At 33.7% G+C, this 18,685-nt stretch overlaps 1 protein-coding gene across 3 annotated transcripts in view; it reads left to right on the top strand.

Moving 5' to 3' along the window:
- The window catches only part of LOC113502761, a 97,668-nt gene that overhangs the window by 60,171 nt on the left and 18,812 nt on the right, over positions 1-18,685 (top strand). Inside the window, exon 1 of one of the 3 annotated variants that reach the window (XM_026884430.1) lies at positions 2,263-2,522. The exons of the other annotated variants lie outside the window; for them this stretch is intronic. Within the exon in view, the coding sequence (XP_026740231.1) occupies positions 2,515-2,522 (8 nt within the window). The 5' untranslated portion in view covers positions 2,263-2,514. Of the gene's footprint in view, positions 1-2,262; positions 2,523-18,685 lie in introns of those variants that run through there. 3 annotated transcript variants of the gene reach the window in all.

Here is an 18,685-nt window from a genome sequence, read left to right as displayed (position 1 = left end):
TTACCCGCGACTTCGTCCGCGTGTTTAGTGATATAAGTTATGATTTATACCCGCCCTGTTTTTTTCCACATTTTTCTTTGTATCTTCGCTTCCATTAGTCGCAGTGTGATGTTATATAGCCTAAAACCTTCCTCGATAAATGGTCTATTCAACACAAAAATAATTTCCAATTCGAACCAGTAGTTCCTGAGATTAGCGCGTTCAAACAAACAAACTAACTCTTCAGCTTTACATATTAGTATAAATTTACTATTATGAAATTGGTGCCCTGATAAGTGCCACGTTTAGATCCTCAGGTCAATACATCACTCGGACCCAATAAAACACAATTTCGACGACGATCCACGCAAAAGCAATTATTTCTTAGTCCATATTGTAATGCTTACAATTATTGCAAATGACTATCGCAATGCTTGCACCCTCGCACGGGTCACGAGCGATTTAGCGTACGGTGATGCACACAAGAACGTGAAAAGCCATACCGAAAATGAACCTTATCTTTTATAACATAAAGATGGAATTTATTTCATGTATAGTACATTTGTGTGGTTCTTTGTATACATTACATATAATTTTATGATTACAATGAGTATTATGAAACATAACGATTGACAATTCCTCAATGAATCGTGATACCTTTGTCGTATGTTTATCATCACGTCTCCTATCGATTTGATGTCCGATAATCGAGTATTATAATCGAGTACTCGGATGCACGTTCTGTCTATTATTTTTTTAGTAACGCTTGCAAATGTACTGCAAAACTAGGCACTTTATAGTATCTAGATTGAAAAGAGTGTTTTTTATGCAAAATTGGCTTTTTGACAAACATTTCCTTGATTAAAGTTATATGTTCGGTGAAAATATTTATTTATTTATTATACTGTGGAAGACTTACAGCTTAAAAGATAAAACTTAATAAATAAACAACTATAGTTGACAAAAAACCAATTACAAGTCTTCACGTATATGACCAGGATCTGCTAACCTAAGTAAAACTCTTATCATGTTAAAACAGTGGTATTGTTAATTAACTATTGAAGATATTTATAATTTGGATCGAGGCAATTCATGATGAAATTGTTTAAAGCATCTTCAAAACCGAATAACAACGGCCTTATATCACCTATCCTTGTTAATTAATATTTAACGAACAACATTATAGTAAATTTCTTTCAAGGTTGTATCGTGACCATAGATTAAAGACATTTACCGGTAGCAGTAAAGTAATTAATGTTTTTGCAGTCAATTAGAATAGCAGTGGAAAATTACGATTATCCGAATTACTCGGCGTTCTTTTCGTGTTACATGCAAAGCATCACTCACGGGAAACAAAATACCCAGTGCACTAAATACTGCGTAATGTAAGTAAGTATATTGGGTTTACTGACGCCTATATATCGGCATTGCCCGACTAGGTTCTAATACAGTTCGGTGGCGGGGTCGCGACTCGCGAGTTGAACTAACTAGACAAATAAAAGAAAATCTTTTTCACATCATCTGAAGTATATGAACAGATAGATGATGCAGAATAGAATTCTGATCATAATATCGAGACTGGTGTCTAAATTGGATAAAATCTGTGTCAAAAATTGTCAGAAATAAACATTTTATTTATATTGAACTTATAAACCATAAACACTTAGAAAAAAATATAGTAAATATAAACAGTCAAATGACATGCACGAAAAATAACAAAGATTAAATTTTGATAAGCGATTTCCACCGTTTTCCTCACAAATAAATTCGATATAAAATTCGCCATTTTATAAACGACCATCGTAAAATGATTCATTATCTATTATCTTACAATAATTAATTGCCGTAAAACATTGTCTGACATTAGAAAAGTCAGATTCTACCATCTCAATTTTTAGCAAGATTGTTTCGCTTGTTGAAGAGAGAAAGCACTATATAGACCTAGAGCTACGTCCCTCTCCCACAAGAACATCTCTATTTTAAGAAATGGTGGTAGGTGACAAGTTGGCATTGTATAAAGTTCTCACGGACTGTTTGCGTTAATGATGCTTGATTGTAAACAGCGTCCCACACTTTCTTTCAATTAAACACTGTCGTGTAATTAGTCCACTAATACATGAATTATTTTTATCAACAAAAATAATTAGTCACGAAGAGAACTATAAAAGTTTATTTATTCAAACTTTGTTATATCCTTACGGACCGACACAACCTGATAAATAGCAAAATGCATTGCACATTGAAAGAAAATAATATCTTATGACAATAATAGCGCAAAGTAAATAATAGAATGACAATTTAATTATTTATTGATTACGCCATATTGTTTCACGCCAATCTATGTTTATGGTAAATTTATGTTTTTAAACATATTGCAGCGAAGATGTTGTCATAGTGCCCTTGAATTCCGTTCACGATTGACGCTCTGTGCATAGACAATGAGCTGTGAATCATTCTATTTTATAGCAAATTGTCCCGTAAGTGTTGTCTGTGGTCTATTGTTAAGCCAGACTTCTTTGGGTCCGTTGCATCTGCATGTTAAGGTAGGCACATGTTGTTAGAATAATGCATTGCTTATTATTATCAATAATATTCTCATTGCTTCATTTACATTTTCAAGTCGTATGCTTAATTTGTAAAAGAAATTGAAGATCCTTTTATTAGGTACCAACTAGTGGCACACTTACATAAACAAAAATACTATACGAGATTAGTGTCCTAAAAGGCTTTTAAATATTATTTTACAATTAGAAAACTTAAGTTTTAATCATAATAGATACTTAGGTACTTTTTTACTCACATCCTTAAAAGGACATTAGGTAATAGTAATAATAAATCGTGTTTCATAGCGGCCTTCAAATTACAATGACAGCTAAACAACATTGTTATCATGACACACGCATCACAATTTCTACATTTTCTCCTGGCAATCGACGCGTACCTACAATTTGAATGACTCATCAAATCAATCTCTCGATATATCACAGCCATGCCGGGACATCATAATAACAGCCAGCGATCTCATTATCAACGTCTATTATGACTATAGCACCCAACGAAAGCGAACTACAGCAAAAACTAATCGAAACTTTCATTTTCATCTTATTGTACGCGCCATAGTTGTACCGTTAAAAAAAATCTTTATCATCTGCGCGGGAACGCGAAAAGAGGCAAAGAAATCAGTCCATTGTGCCAAAGTAAAGCGCGTAGTGGCTGAATGCCGCTACAGTTCTGTTTTCAAAAGTTTTGTGATTTTATTTTGTTTCATAAATCCGAAGCTTGGTTTTGGTCACGTTTCCATTGATAATTCCTAGTTGACTTAAACTAACGTTTCAATATTTTGAGTTTACAAACTCGTTCGTGTAGCTGTTTTTTTGATCTTCGTTGCATTTTGTTTGCAGACACGTTTCTTAAAGTCTAGATTACAACACGACCAGGCAATCTATTTTGAAAATTGTTTACAAAACGTTATCGCGGTGTGTTTAGTAAACGTCGCGATGCCTTGACCAACATCGTGTAGCAATTTTGTTGTGAGGCTGATAAAGTTCCCATCCAAACAATGAAAACTTTTTGCTGTCAACTCGTCCTATTGTCGATGTCAGATTGTAAACATTTTTTGTAACAGTCACTGACCGTTTTATTGTGGAAAGCAATGATTGAACTGGACAATTGCGAATAAACACCAATTGAACATTCCGATTGCTTCCGAGACATAAATGTTGTAAACATTTTAGTCGGAGAGACACAACGGAGTACAGACAGACAATGTAATTAATCGTGGCAACAAACTGGTACAGATTAATTCACATTCCGAGATTAAGTAGTATCTATATGAGGATAGGTAGGTAAATTCGGAATTCTAAATTGGATTTTTATATTTTTAAATAATTAAACTCACTGATAATTTAAATTGAAATGTAAAAAATGGTAACCGATTTGAACTCTTAAAAAAAAACAATCATGTCGTCAACTCCAACGGTTTAAAAATTCGAATTACAAAATTTAATGACAACCTTTTTAATTGATTGCGTCATTCATTCCGAATGGCCAATCTGTTCGTGTCGATCCATTCATTAGAACGATCTGTTAATGTCATTCAATAAAGAGCCAATGTGCATAAGACGAGGCTTTCAATACAGAAGCTTTTCTTATACGAGACCTGGAGAACTATTCACATCTTAAAGTAAGATTCTTGTGATTGTGCGAGCCAGATAGACAGTACATAATGTAGAGCGCCGTCTCTCTCCCACACTTGCAATTGTCTTTCTTTAAGATGATGGTAGGCATTGGTAGGGATTGTGGTGTTATTTATGTACATTACGTTTCAAGGCCTACATATCGAAAAGAGGTCGCAATAATACTAAATGGCTCTGGCTGCTGCTCTATAAGTCTGTGGTTTAGTTTCTCGAAGCATTTACTTGAATGTGTTACATTTGGTTCAGTCACGCACAATGTTTGTGCCAACTTATGATGTGCAAAGTACTTACCTTTATTAACCCAACATTTGTTCCAACCATTGGCCTTAGATTTGATCTTATTTATCTGGATGAATACTATTGCACCGTCTGTTTTAATTTAAATTGTACTTTGCTGAAGCTATACTTGCCTAAAGTTTCTGATCAGTTACTGCTCAAATCTGCTGCTCAATCAAGCTGATAACTATTATGATTCGACGTATATTGTAATCGTAGAGTAAAATGGGACCCATATTTCTTAGGCTCCGCTGTCTATAAGTCGATTACCATTCTGTATCTCATAAACTGCGATACCCAGACAGATGATGTATGTCTGTTGCCACTATAATAACAACCTAATTAAAATAAAAATCGAGGCAAAGCAACAATCGTAAATGTTACCGATGACGATTTATTTTTCAAACTTCAATTTCCTTCAGTACCGCGAATCGCACTTGAAAGGATTTTAAGACAATCTTATAGCAATGTTTGGTGTCAAAACACTTAACACGATGTACCTTGCCTTACCTTTGTACATGTTATAGAGTTCTTTAGTTACTTAACTGTCCTTCTATTAGCAGTACAAACAAAATATTGTCGTCTAACACCGCAAATACTCCAAGCCATTTAGGTCTTGAACATCACTCGTCAAATATACAAGAGAATGCATTTCACCTAGACCAAGTACATTCCAAACGTCTGCATCTTCCGAAGCATTTATCTGAAGTGGATGCGTAACTTCGGAATTCGAAACTTTCCCACGTACAAATCATCTGAGCATCCGTCACCTGTTAAAGTTATGTTATCTCAGCTGTGGAAGCGGGATAGAGCTACATAATGTAGAGCGGCGTCTCATTTCCTCGCAGCAGTATTACGTTAAGAGTGGTGGTCGGTATACTAGGTATGCTAAGCTTTTCTTCCTGGTTTGTCGCGAAATATCAAAAGCTTTGCATTATATAATGTTGATGGACTGACGACGGTTTGGTATGACTTCTTGTCAGGAAGGCTGATATGTTGATGTTGCCAGACAATGGCCATTTGATCGCGAATATGAGTTTTGTTTTTGCACGTGTGTGTCGTTTTGAAGCGCAACTTGTGGGAAAATTGCCGTCTTATTCATAAATAATACTGACTGACTGAAAAGTTGATTTCTAGAGTCATACTGTTAGGTTTCTTTTAACTGCTAATCAGTATTAAAGTTAGTCTTTATGTCATTTTTTTCTGGCAAGGCGACTGAATAGTTCTGGACATCCGCTAAGGTAGAGGGTAGTGTCATACTCCTACTGACTAAATCTAAATCGCCGTGCTACGTCATCCGCGTTTTGTTGACGTTCCTTTGCAATGCGTTACAATGTGGCACAGACCACGGGAGTTTTATGTCCCTAACTGGAATGTAAAAACTACTTAAAGTCTTAAATAAAAATTAGCTATAAACTTAAACGTTAATAAAGATTAAGTTGGTCACCGATATTAATCGATACAATATAATGCGTTTTCACAACTTTTTAATTGACAATTGTTGATTTGTAGGTCAACCGCTATGAATGAAAGCCACTGCACTGATATTCTGAGTCTTAAAAACATTTTCAGAAGATATTGGCTCATTAAAGCCCCTCTAGCCAAGTTACACTTCTACAATCGTGATCGTCAATAGAAAAACGAATAAAATTATGAAGGTGACAGGCTAAGTCGATAAGTCACGTGACTTATCGAAACAATACGTCATCGCCATACATTGGAGCGTTTTCTTTTGTCGTTAACGATTTTACTGGTATTACATACTGCTATATTCTTTTTTTTCCGGGGTGAAACGCTAATGTCTTCAACCCACGTCGAGGGCACGGCGTGGGGATATGTCGGACTTCCACCGACTAAAAACACCCCGGGCCCCTTCTACTGCTGTAGCCAGAGTCACGGGATCGCTCGCGCATACTCTGCGCGACTCTGGCTGGCTCTAGTCCTTTGTACTCCTTCTCAAGGGATGGGTGTAAAAAGCACACCCCTCACTCCTCATAAGAACGGAGGAGCAGGACGACGCGCCCGTCTCCTTCTTGTCCTGCTGGCTGATCGAGTGACAAGGTGCCCTCCCCGCCACCCGCAGGCCCAACCTTACGGTGGCCGTAGGTCGTACATACTGCTATATTGCTGATAGCTCTGTTTTCAAACGACTCTTCTATCCCAATCTCTGCTAAACATTATGAGAAGCTCCTTCTACAAATCAAAACATCTGCCCATCACATTAATACACATTTCCCATGCATCAGCAATCAAGCCTTGAAAAGCGTGACACACAAAAATCATCTTCGCATTACGTAATCCAGCATTCCCGAGGAACTACCTCCGACTTTCAGAGTAATGTTATGGCATGTGAGGAAGAGAGATAGCGCTCTATACCTCGTAATGCGCTGTCACGCTTCCACAACGATTACTTACTTTACATATTACTCTAATAGATGGCGCTGTTCGCTGATCACATTAGCTGACATTACCACCTGTGGGAGCCTGCCTCGACCACACATGGACACCATTTTCTACTTATTTCCACTCATTTGCCTACGCTTGACACTTCCTTGAGTTTATCTGTCATTCAGTTACTTAGGGCCTGTTCACATGTGCGTTGCCGGCTATCCGAGAACATTGTCAATGAGTATGACACAAGCACAATGTTTGGACGCTAGTGTTGAACTTCGACTTTAATCCAAAACATTTGAAATCATTGCGTCAAGTTTTTGATTAAAAAGTTATAATCAATATCTGCTAATTTCTTCGATGTAAATTTTGTCGTAATTTTTTAGATAGTCATGTTTTTGGTGAATTTATAAATTCTATTGTGACGAAAATTTTCAGTATGATTAATTATTGATCCAACAACATTTTTGTGTCCCATTTAGGATATTTAATGCAGAACAACATATGAAAAGGCTTTAACAATTACCGTGCAGCGGACATATAAAATAATCATCTTTCATTTGTTTACATTTCGCTCTTCCCTTTGATTTATTAGCAGCGATGGCTATTAGTGTTGATGGATTGGTTACATCACTAGCGGTCCTGGTGATTCCGGAAATTGCAGCACTAGTCATCATTGATTATGAGCAGCTTCATAAAATATTACGTCTGTTTGTCATTTCCTCAGAGATCAAAGGAGATAGGCGGCTATTCAGAAACCTTTCAGTGCATTTATGGAGTTATTTTAAAGCTATAATTATGCTTTTTTGTTAGGTCTTATTTTTAGAATTTAGATTAACATTCCTTTAGCTAAGAGTTTCTAATAATAGGCACTAAATATTTTGTCGTCAAAGTTTGTCTTTCTTAGTCTAAGTGTTCGTATTTCATGTATCATAACAAGTATAACGTCTTTAGTGCGTAAATCGATTTAATTCTTTAAATTATTGTTTTTTAATTGTAATTTTTTTAAGACGAAAAACATCAAGAAGAATATAATTCACGTTTCACTTATACTTATTGCCGTATAATTGTTTATTTTTGTTTCGTGACAATTATTCTGTATATCGTGATGTTTCGATGTTTACACGACCATCAAATTGTCAATATAATAGTTTATGATTGTTGTTGTGTACATAAAGTCAAGTGAAGGTTAAGATGTTCAACCATAACATATCATTACGCTATGATGATTCAGAAATACTGCAATGGCGGTATCTGAATCAGAACTTTACAAATATGGAAGTACTCTAAAGTTCCACTTACAGAATCAATTGTTTTTCGTTTTTTTTTGCCCACTGTCTGTCACTGCTGGGCAAAGGCAACGACCAAATCCTTCCACGATTCTCTGTCCTGGGCCTCATGGAACCAGCCCGAAAAAAAAATTATCTTTGTTCTTTTTGGAACAAAAAAAATATATTTTGCGTAAAAGTATACAGTTCAAAAAAATATTACGAATTAATTAAACAGTGTTACAATATTATTTAGAATGTTAGAGTTGTATAATAGATACATATTTTAGTAACATACTTCTTAAACGCCATTTTTTAGTCATAAAAACACCTTGTTTTTAATACGCCATTCATAGTCCTACGTAATTATAAGTTCATTGTGAAGAGCACGTAGGTGTGACTTGTTGTGTTCCATCACCATAAATAATAACGTCAACAACGTAAATAACTATATTCATCACTCATCACCATTTTAATATAATTTAATAGTTTAAGTGTTACCTACTACGCTTAAAGCAAGTGATTCCGCGGCCATTTTGAAGCACACGTTTTTTTTTCTGAATGTCCTCTACATGATTACATATATTATCATTTGTGACGTAGAAACAGACTCCCTCAGAAATTATAAAACTCATTTAGAAAATCCATGTAGCAATAGAATTATTAGTGAGTTTACATTGGCTATTTATAAAGCCGAAAACTATCGCCCCATGCACTGTTTTAGTTTTTTTTAAGTAAGGCTCGTGTGATGTTTTTTTTATTCTTAAGTCGATTCAAGGAAATAATAATTTACAGCAATAAAAATACATAGTTTAATGTTTTCTAATTTATGCTTTTAAAATTCGTTCACTTGCCGCGAATTTACATACATAAAGGTGTCTGTGTGACGTTCCGTTCCACTTTTACGAGCTTACATTATATCCGATTATAATAATTTAAATGAAATAAATCTTTTTTGACCTTGTACCTAGTTATAGAAAGTTTGTAAAAGTAATTGCAATTTAGGAAGTTTTAAACTTTTGTTTTGTACATATTAATACGAAATTGATTAGTATCTAGTCTAATAAGGATGGAAAATCACGACATCTAGTGCGCATTTAATGAAAAAAAATACCGATTTAATATTTCAAGTAATTATAATCGATTATCAACTATCGATTCACCTTACTAACGATTGCAATAATTATAAAAAACTATTGACAAATAAATGATGAGTGATTACAAAATTATGAATGTCTTATAATGAAATAATAATTCTAATCGTTCAATTATCTGTTAAGCGCGAAAATAGCTAAATAAGCGTTTATTTTATAATTGGAACGACTTGTTACTCAATATTATAATCAATCAGTGTTACCACACGTCTTATGTAACTGTCTACCTGAATGAATATTCTGAATAAATTATGCTTTGTAGGGACATCTTTACATATTAATTAGTTTAATTACATTCTTTAGTAAGTGTTTAGTTTAGGATTATTTTTAAGAATGAATATCTGGATGTATCGTAGCATACCTCTGTTGGATTCCACTATTAAAAAAAATGGATTCATAATAACATTGGCAGATTAAAACAACAAGACAAAATGCTCTAAGACAATAAAAAAACGTCTTTGGAATGAAAGTACATAGGTACTACAATTTAGCAAAAATTCATTATCAAAATGCATTACCCGTTCACATCCCTATTCCTGCATCTATAATGAATTAATTTAAACGTCACGTAAATGCTGCCTTATGATACAAAATGACAAATTATTACTAAACTCAATATTTACCAGGTTTTGATTAATTATAGCTAGTTACTCTTCCTGTTGCCTGAATGTTGGCACTCTCATATATCAACGCACCGCAAAGATTGTACGCGTCATTAGGCATTGCATAATTCCAATATGTTTTCACCACGACCCGTTCGAACCTAACCAATAAATAGAATTCAAATCTAGCAATAAACTAGCAAGTGCATTCCGCTCTTGCTCTATCACGTATCTACCAATAGCAAAACTATAGCAAAAATATACACAATAATCAATCGAATTTTAAATTTATAAAACGATTAAAAACATCGTTATAAAAATTGCAATTTACCAGCAATTATTGCACAAAAATTGCTCTTAATTGCTAGTTGTCCGCTTTTATACAACACGTAATGCAGCCGTCCGTTCGGGTTGCATCGTAAATAATCGTGTAACATCGGACGCGGGCATCTGGAGCCCGTGGGAGCGCATGCGCGAACAATCTCACGCAACTGGATAGCCCCGCGTTATTGCTATTGTGCCTCCTTCGTTCTCTGGTTTCCTGGTAGCGTTGTTTATTAAACAATAAATTTTATATTGTTTGATCTCGGAATTAATTCGATAAACGTGCATTTTATCAGCGAGAGTATCGAGTTCTCATGGAATCGGTAGTTGTAGGGTTGCGTGCAAAGAATTTTAAAACTAATAAGTTATTATACATATTGTGGTTGGTAGATAAAGAAAGGTACTCTACAGAAAAACGTAGCTAAAGGTCAAGAAAACCATTTTTTTAACTGTATTGGGTTACAAAGTATTTTAAAAATTAAAATAAATGCAAAACATTCTAATACTAAAACATCAAATAGTATTTCTTGATTCTCGAGGAACCTCAGTTCGATTTAACTAAACCAATAACGTGAACGTTTATCACCCACTACTTTCTCGACGTGATATTAAGTAAAAGTAGAAGATTTTGCCGCGTCTGCTGGCCGCGTATCACACCGTGGTGTAATAAAAAACATTTTCATGCGGGATATCAGAGAGAATCAAAAATCAAAAAATATGAGAATCAAAAAATATTAGATGTAATTAAAAATATTCTATTAAATGTTGTTTTTCGCGATTTCAAAGACATATTATTATTTAATTAGAATCTAATACTGTCCTGTAAAAAGGCAAGTGCCCCAAAAAATATAAGTCCCACAAGTTTGGTCAAACAGAGTTACTTTAATTCAATAAATTATTAAATAACAATACTAAAATTAGTTTTGTAACTAACAAAATTATTATGTATAGACATTGTACACTGCGGTGTGAGCAACGCCCCAGCGCTAATCAGTCGGAATGCGCAAGCGCAATGTGTGTATCGCGTTAAACGAGATTGGCTAATTATCTCCGAATTATGTGCGACAGCCGGTGCCTGGCCTTTCTATCGGTTTCTAGTTGACACTTGAGCAAATTAATGCTTTATAATTGTTTCTGCAATTCATTTAATAAAAATATTTAAAAAATTACACTCTTTTTGTGCAGTCTTACGTCTACGTCTTTAAAATAGAATAAAAATGTTCATTGTAAATCATATAGGTAATTCAACTTAAAATGTATGTTACTTTCTGAGTAACAAATATATTGAGCTTCAAAACCCATTGATGAATTTCGTATCGTAAGAGTGATACTAGACATTTTCCGGGGGTAGACGTTATTTATCAACTATTATCGTTATTAAATTATTCAGTTTACATAGCACATCAATTACGTATTATTATTTTGTTACATTACAAAACTATTCAAAGGTAAAATTGTATCAAAACCACCGCGCTAGTATGGGGCTTCACATATTTCTATAGTTATATACCCTTCGCCCTAGGTGTTCCACATCAAAGCTTTCCTTTAAATTGAAATAGGAAACGTCAACTTTAACCATTAATCATACATAATCGTTGAAGTTCTTTTCACAGAAATGCAATCATAACTTTAATAGGAAAGAAAATACAAAGACCAAACACTTCATCTTATCTTTATAATGAGATGCCTCCGACTGTACAGTCAACCCCATGAAAACTGACAAGAAACAATCTCGATTTTCCATCTTAAGCCTTTGGGATAGAGTTGTTTTGACGCTTAAGTGTGGTTGTAGTTGTGTGGACTACTGTATAAGTTTTCACTTTTAATGAATTCATCTACATATATTATAATCGTTTGTTTTAATGTTCTGAGGTGAAGATGTGCATTTAAAAGTTAACATTTTGTATGTGTTATATTTAAAAAATATTATTGTTTAATTTTGGAAGGGTAAAACGGGGTAAATAGAAGTATTATTGGGGTGGATAGAAAAATAGTTTTTATTAAGTTTTCGACGTTTAACAAGACAAAATATGAGGGTTAATATGTTCAGTCAGTAGTATCCTCAAGCATCTCATGGAACAACTGTGTTTACGCATTTTTATGTAGGTAAGCAAACGCATGCGATACCTTTAAAAACTTTTCTATTCGCCCCTTGAAACTCTTTTACCCCGTTTAACGGTATTTCAATTCGCGTCCGTAAATCTTCGTTACTGAGAATATAGAACAATATATAAAGGTATTTTTCACAAGAAACAGCATTTTTCCTGTATTAGCTGTATAGTAAGTCTGCTGCTGTATTGTAAGTTTTAAAGACGAGTTAAGAAAAATAGTCCATGAAATGAAATTTGAATCAAACCTGTGGATTCCGTACAAATAAGCTACAGAAAAGCGATCTAATTGGATGGTGTGATACACATAAATTTATTTGTAAAGCAAAAAATTTAACCATCGTTGCTTAACCAATCTTTATTTCTAGTATTTGTTGTTATATTGGCAACAGAAACACATCCCCTATAAAATGTCAACAGATATAGCCTCGTGGCAGAGGGACAAACAAACAGCAGCTTTAACATAGGTTTTTTAGCCTTTGGGTACTGACTCTAACTATTTGATACTTTTTGGCTATTAAGTTGTCAAAGATATGCAACTTAATGGTAAAGAAAAGTCAATTCTATGCATATGATGATTAGATCTCACTTGCAATAACGTTATTTGTGGACATGGCGTGGATTGTGATAATCTTTTTAATGAAGGGAAAACACCATTGTATGAGCGAGCAATTTAATCTAATCAAAACATAATTATTTATAAACGTGTCAAATAAAAGCGGAATTAAAACTAAAGTGTCACAGCTTCAACGATCTGACACCAAACAAGATACTCAAACATACACCTGCATTCCACAAAACGTAATTTAAACCTTATGTAGTCCACATAAGGTGTTCAATATTTCTGTTATGTGTTAAGTTAAGTTGGTAAGTTACACAATAAGGGTATTGTCTGCTCTTCCCAAGGTGATATCGCGGTTTCCAGAGAATTGAGAAAGTCTACTTTCTCGTTAGATTTTAGATGTAGATGTCTATTTAATTGTAGCCCAAGATTAGACACAATTAGCACGGAATTACTGAACATTGCTTCCTCATCAGATTGTAAATTAATTGTAGGTATATAATTAGGCGGCTTTGCATTAGAATTGTTGGTTTTAATAACATTTTATACAATGCTATGTCAATCATGTGTTATCAAATACATTAATTTTAGTAATAACATGATTTAAAACTAAGCGAAGTTTTAAACAATCCTACTTAATTATAAACTTGGAAGCTGCTTTGTATGGATGCATGTTTGTTACTCCTTAACGCAAAAATTACTGAACGGATTTGGATGAAACTTGTTACCCAGATTGTATTTATTTATAGATTATAATTTAAATTTATAGCATTTTTATTCTGATTTAATCCTAGTCCTAGATGGGATCGCCGGAGTCCTTGATTATGAGCTGACGTGGACAGCCAAGTGAGATTTCTTGGCGACACCTTTCTTTATGCAGAGCCTTATCCCAAAAAACTTGGTGTCAGCTTCCAGCCTGACTGAATATAATTGAATACAACGACAGCTTATTCATTTCTATTGCAAACTCTTGCCTTGATGATTCACAAAAATTGTTACTCCGTTGTTGCATCAATCATCCAATTATTTTCTCAATTCATTCAATTCTTTTATTGGTTCAATGAACTTAAACAAACAATTTAATATACCTTAACTTCACCTCGCGGCGAAACACATCATATGTCCAATTATTATTGATTGGATATCATATTAGCAGATACTGCCTCTATGCGAACGTGTTAGATAACTCGTATCATAATCATTTGTAAGATTGCAATACTATTGATATCTTGAGTTAATAGTACACTCTAATGGCTGCAAATAATACAAAAAGGTTTACGTGTAGGTAATAAATGATTGTGTCATCTCATCGTGATACTTTCTTACGATCATTCTACTTCATTCGATTCTTGCATCGTGGAATCGAAACGGTGATGAAACTCTGTGTGACGTAAATATGTATGTCAAAATTTGTGAATATATTTAAAAATGCATCTCATACTATCGTCGGCATGGGAGAAAAAAATATATTGAAAAAAAAAATCTTATCAATTAGGCTAGACTTTCATGATAGATTTGAAAGAAGAATTCAATTGGATATTTAACTTTCTGAACTTACAAGGACATATCAATTATTCCACGATGTCCGAACAGCTGTGAATTAATTTCACAGTTCATTGCTATCAAGTAAACTTCCGCGTGACGGCCTGACCCGGCCTTGTCCTTGCCCGGTCATATAGGGCTGGCCGTTTTTGTAAAGTTAATCAAACTTTTTGCACGTCTCGTTGTTTATGGTTGGATGAATCGAGTAATTAAGAATAGGTTCTTTATTTAAAAGTAGATGTTCCACGTTCAATAATAGAAGCGCTTGGCTTTTGTTATTGTTTTATGGCGCCAACCACGTACCTTAGTTTATGAAACTGTTTGAAAAAAATATAATTGATATCATATAATAGACACTATGACTTCAAAAATTGTACTAAACTTAATGTCAATTTAAAATATTCGAAAACTAACCTTTACTAGCTTAATTAATACATTGATTAAGCGCTCATGTCATCAGAAAATTACATTTTTGACTTTGAATTAAGAATATTAGAAAATATGGTCGTAATTAGATCATTTCGTTCACATATATCAAACTAAGGACACACAATTTACGATGATTCACCCATTAGATCCATTTCTGTTTATCTCAAGGCGTACAACAGTTCAAGAACAATATTTATAGTACCATGTTTGTGGGGGTCATAAGCTTTTTCATTCGAGGCCTACAACTTAATAAGCCTTTTATATCTCGGAAGACATTTATAAGGAGACTTCCACATATGTTCTGGGTAGCCATTGACCTAGTATAAGGCTGGCTATTTATAGAATTGTCTTAAAAGGCAATGTACCAATGTCGAGAATATCGGCCAAGCTTTATTAATGGTGCTCCAATTGCTACAATGTTATTGTCAATGGTAGTTCCATTTTTGAAATGGATTTGATTTGTATTTGGAAGCCTTTGGGGATTTTGTTTGATTGAGGTGTCCCAGTTAAAAGTAAATTACGTAATTAAATAAATTAATAACCATTCCTTGTCTTTTTTCAAAACGACTTCCACAGTAAGTGATTTTATCCTTGTGGAGAGGCGGGTTTCATAAACATTTAGGCCACATGTGCAAGACTCTATTTAGGTAAATCTATCAGAAATAAACATATTAAAATGTATTAAACTGTAGAAGACTATTCTTAATCACATTAAAAAACACATTACGTCAAAATAGAGATCCTCTCACAACAAAATTAAAAATTTCAATCTTCCTCCTTAAAAAAATATTTCAACTTTCAAAGTCAAATAATGTCAAATTATGTACCAGTAATTACTTATAATGGTCTGGGACAGTGGCAGGTGGTTTCAGCTTAATACTTTCATATAAAACTGTCTCAAACTGCATAATCATGTGAAAAAACATTTAAACCATTGTCATAGTGAAAACGCGACGCGATGAGAATCGTCCGAGATTATGGCAACACTCAGGTGTCATTGTTTCCGGGTATTCTTTATTATTACAATTGTTTTTTTTAGCTTTTTTTCGTTTTAATTACGAAGTTTGGTTGCGTAATTATTTTCTCAGATTTTTATTTTAGAGGTTTTTATGTTTATGTTTTTTTAATTACCTCATACGTATCACGCTTTAAAATTGAATAGCCTTTTAAAAAGTCGTAGCTGGAGAAGCAAGATATTGATTATAATTATAATTTAATTAAATAAGTGTCAATTAACAAGATGAAGAAAAATATTATCCTTGGTTTCTCTCTAAGATGTGAAATAAAGTTATTTTTTAATGTATCGTTCGAAATTCAAACTTCCTTTGCCCTATGTCTAGATACAGTCTAACTGACTCAATTACGTGTTTATAAAATTGAGCTATATTTTTGTCATAACTAAATTCAAAATATTTTTAATTCTATTGCCAATCCTTTTATATCTAGACTACATAATTGTTCTAAAGCCTATATGGAAATATAAATACTGACCCTACCGGTCTTATACTAGTAATATTAATCTATAAATTAATATGCGTGACACCATTCTCTCGTGTTATTTGAATGAGGAAATAGGTTTTGTTTAACATTTTATAACCCACCCATAAGCTATTTAAATTCAGAATGCACGCGTGGTTCTTAAAACCTTTAAAATAACTAAAATAATAAAAACTACATATAATTTTCAAGGGATTTTTTACTCCTACCATTCCTTAATTCATTCACTCCTTGCTGACTCCAAAATCTTAAAAAAAAAACTAATAATATCGAACCGTTCTTAAATTCAAACTTTCAGAAATTTTCCTCAAAGGAGTTCGTTACGTAATTTTTTTTTTAAACGCATAAAAGCAAAACAGGCAATGAAATTCATGAACAACTCAAATCGTAGAATTAATTAATACATGTGCATTGCAATTTAGTAACTGGTGTTCAGTCACGTCATCCTATCAATGTTCTTTTGCCTATCAACTATGGTTCCATCCGCACATTCTTCATTTTCCGCCATCTTACATAAAAATGGCGCGAATATTATGTCATTAATTAAGCGTAATCGATTACCATCTCACGAACTAAACGACACATCCTTAAACGTTACATAAAGCCTTGACATAATGAATAATCGTGGATAAAAATGATCCCTATCTTATATCAAAACCAGTTTCATAATTAGCCATAATTATAATTGGATATAAAGTTACGTTCACGCAAAGGTAACACGTTTCACAATTCGACCGACAAATCCAAAATCTAAGTAATTTTTGTGTAATTCTCATTAAGCTTCATTGCTTGCGATAGTTCATAACTAGAACTCTTTAGATAATCCATCTAATGTTGCCAGGTTACAAAAGTTCACCCACTTTATATATGACTCGGAAATGCGCTACATATTATGTAAAACTGTTTCCCACGCGATCTTCTTTTGTTTTAGAACATCTGGAAGTAACTCTGGTCCGAGGTATAGATGTTCGCGATTGTTGAATAAGGTTATTGTGTATAATTTGACCGACATTTTCTATTTACTTAATGGGTACTTTGACGAGATGTCTGATAATTGTTGTTTGAATGTTAGATTGGTGTTTTAATTGATTTGTCATGGCTTATTTGTTAATACTAAGGAAACAAACGCCTTGGCTATCAAGATGATAGTGATTGTGTTAACAGTAGCTATTAATTTTCCTAACTTGTCTTTTGCAGTAATAAATAATTTAACACACAAGAATTCAATAATATTTTAACTGCAACACTATTACATTATGAGACTACGCATCTTACAGGTCAAATGACTATTAATTATACTTTCACTAGACAATGATCAATTGTTTTATTAGATAAGCCCTATTACATTAAGATTGTCATGCACATTCAAAATAAATAAGCTTACGCATGTTTTATAAGCATTATTTACATCAAAAATACATTTCACGCAAAACATTGCAAAAAAAAATATACCTACTGATCTAAATGCGTATTGCAAAATACGATAAATAAAGTAACGTCAATTTATAAAGATTTGTGAATAGAAAGTAGGTGACGTCTGTCAAACGGACCTTGAATACTTTACATAAGTATAGGTTTATTTAATAAAACATAATATATAATATTATATAAGTATTATCATAGTATAGGACGTCCTCAGACACGGTGGAGTAATGATCTGCGTAGGATGGCTGACAGGAGCTGGATGCGAGCAGCCGAAGATAGATCTCGATGGCGTGCAATTGGGGAGGCCTATGTCAAGCGGTGGACGAATATGGGCGGTTGATGATGGCTATGTTTTCTATAAGATACTCAAAGAAAGAGGATTTTCTGGATTCCTCCAACGACCATCGTTCGGAGAACTCTGAATTTAAATATTTGGTGTTTTGATCCGTACAGTCAGCTTTGAGAAGTTTTTGGTCGTCCGTACAGTAATCTTAATTTGAAATTATGTTTCTAATAATATTGAATAAACATATTATCTTTTTAAAAATAGCTTTTAATAATAATTTTCTAAAGTCTAAGTCATAGACCAAGCAAGGCTTGTATTCTGATTACTAGACGACAGATAAGCATTTTAAAATATTTTTTACAAAAATGTTGCACAAAAATAATGACCAGACACAGAACAAACATCCTTGCTCACTATAATGAAGGAATCGAACCCACAACTTCCAATATAGCAGTTAAAGCTACTAACCACTAGACCATCACCATTCATTAGGTAACGCTTACGTGTCACACCTTACACCGTGTCACAACACTAATTCATTGCGCATCACTAGGAAGCTTGTATCACATTCTGTCGCACGCTTACGACAAACTATTGTCTCAAATATTTTTTATTACGCTTTCTCTAACATACTCGTCTATTGAGA

Source organism: Trichoplusia ni, chromosome 18 (genome assembly GCF_003590095.1).
Source record: "Trichoplusia ni isolate ovarian cell line Hi5 chromosome 18, tn1, whole genome shotgun sequence".
Lineage (NCBI taxonomy): Eukaryota > Metazoa > Arthropoda > Insecta > Lepidoptera > Noctuidae > Trichoplusia > Trichoplusia ni.
This window is presented reverse-complemented; position numbering and strand designations above follow the sequence as displayed.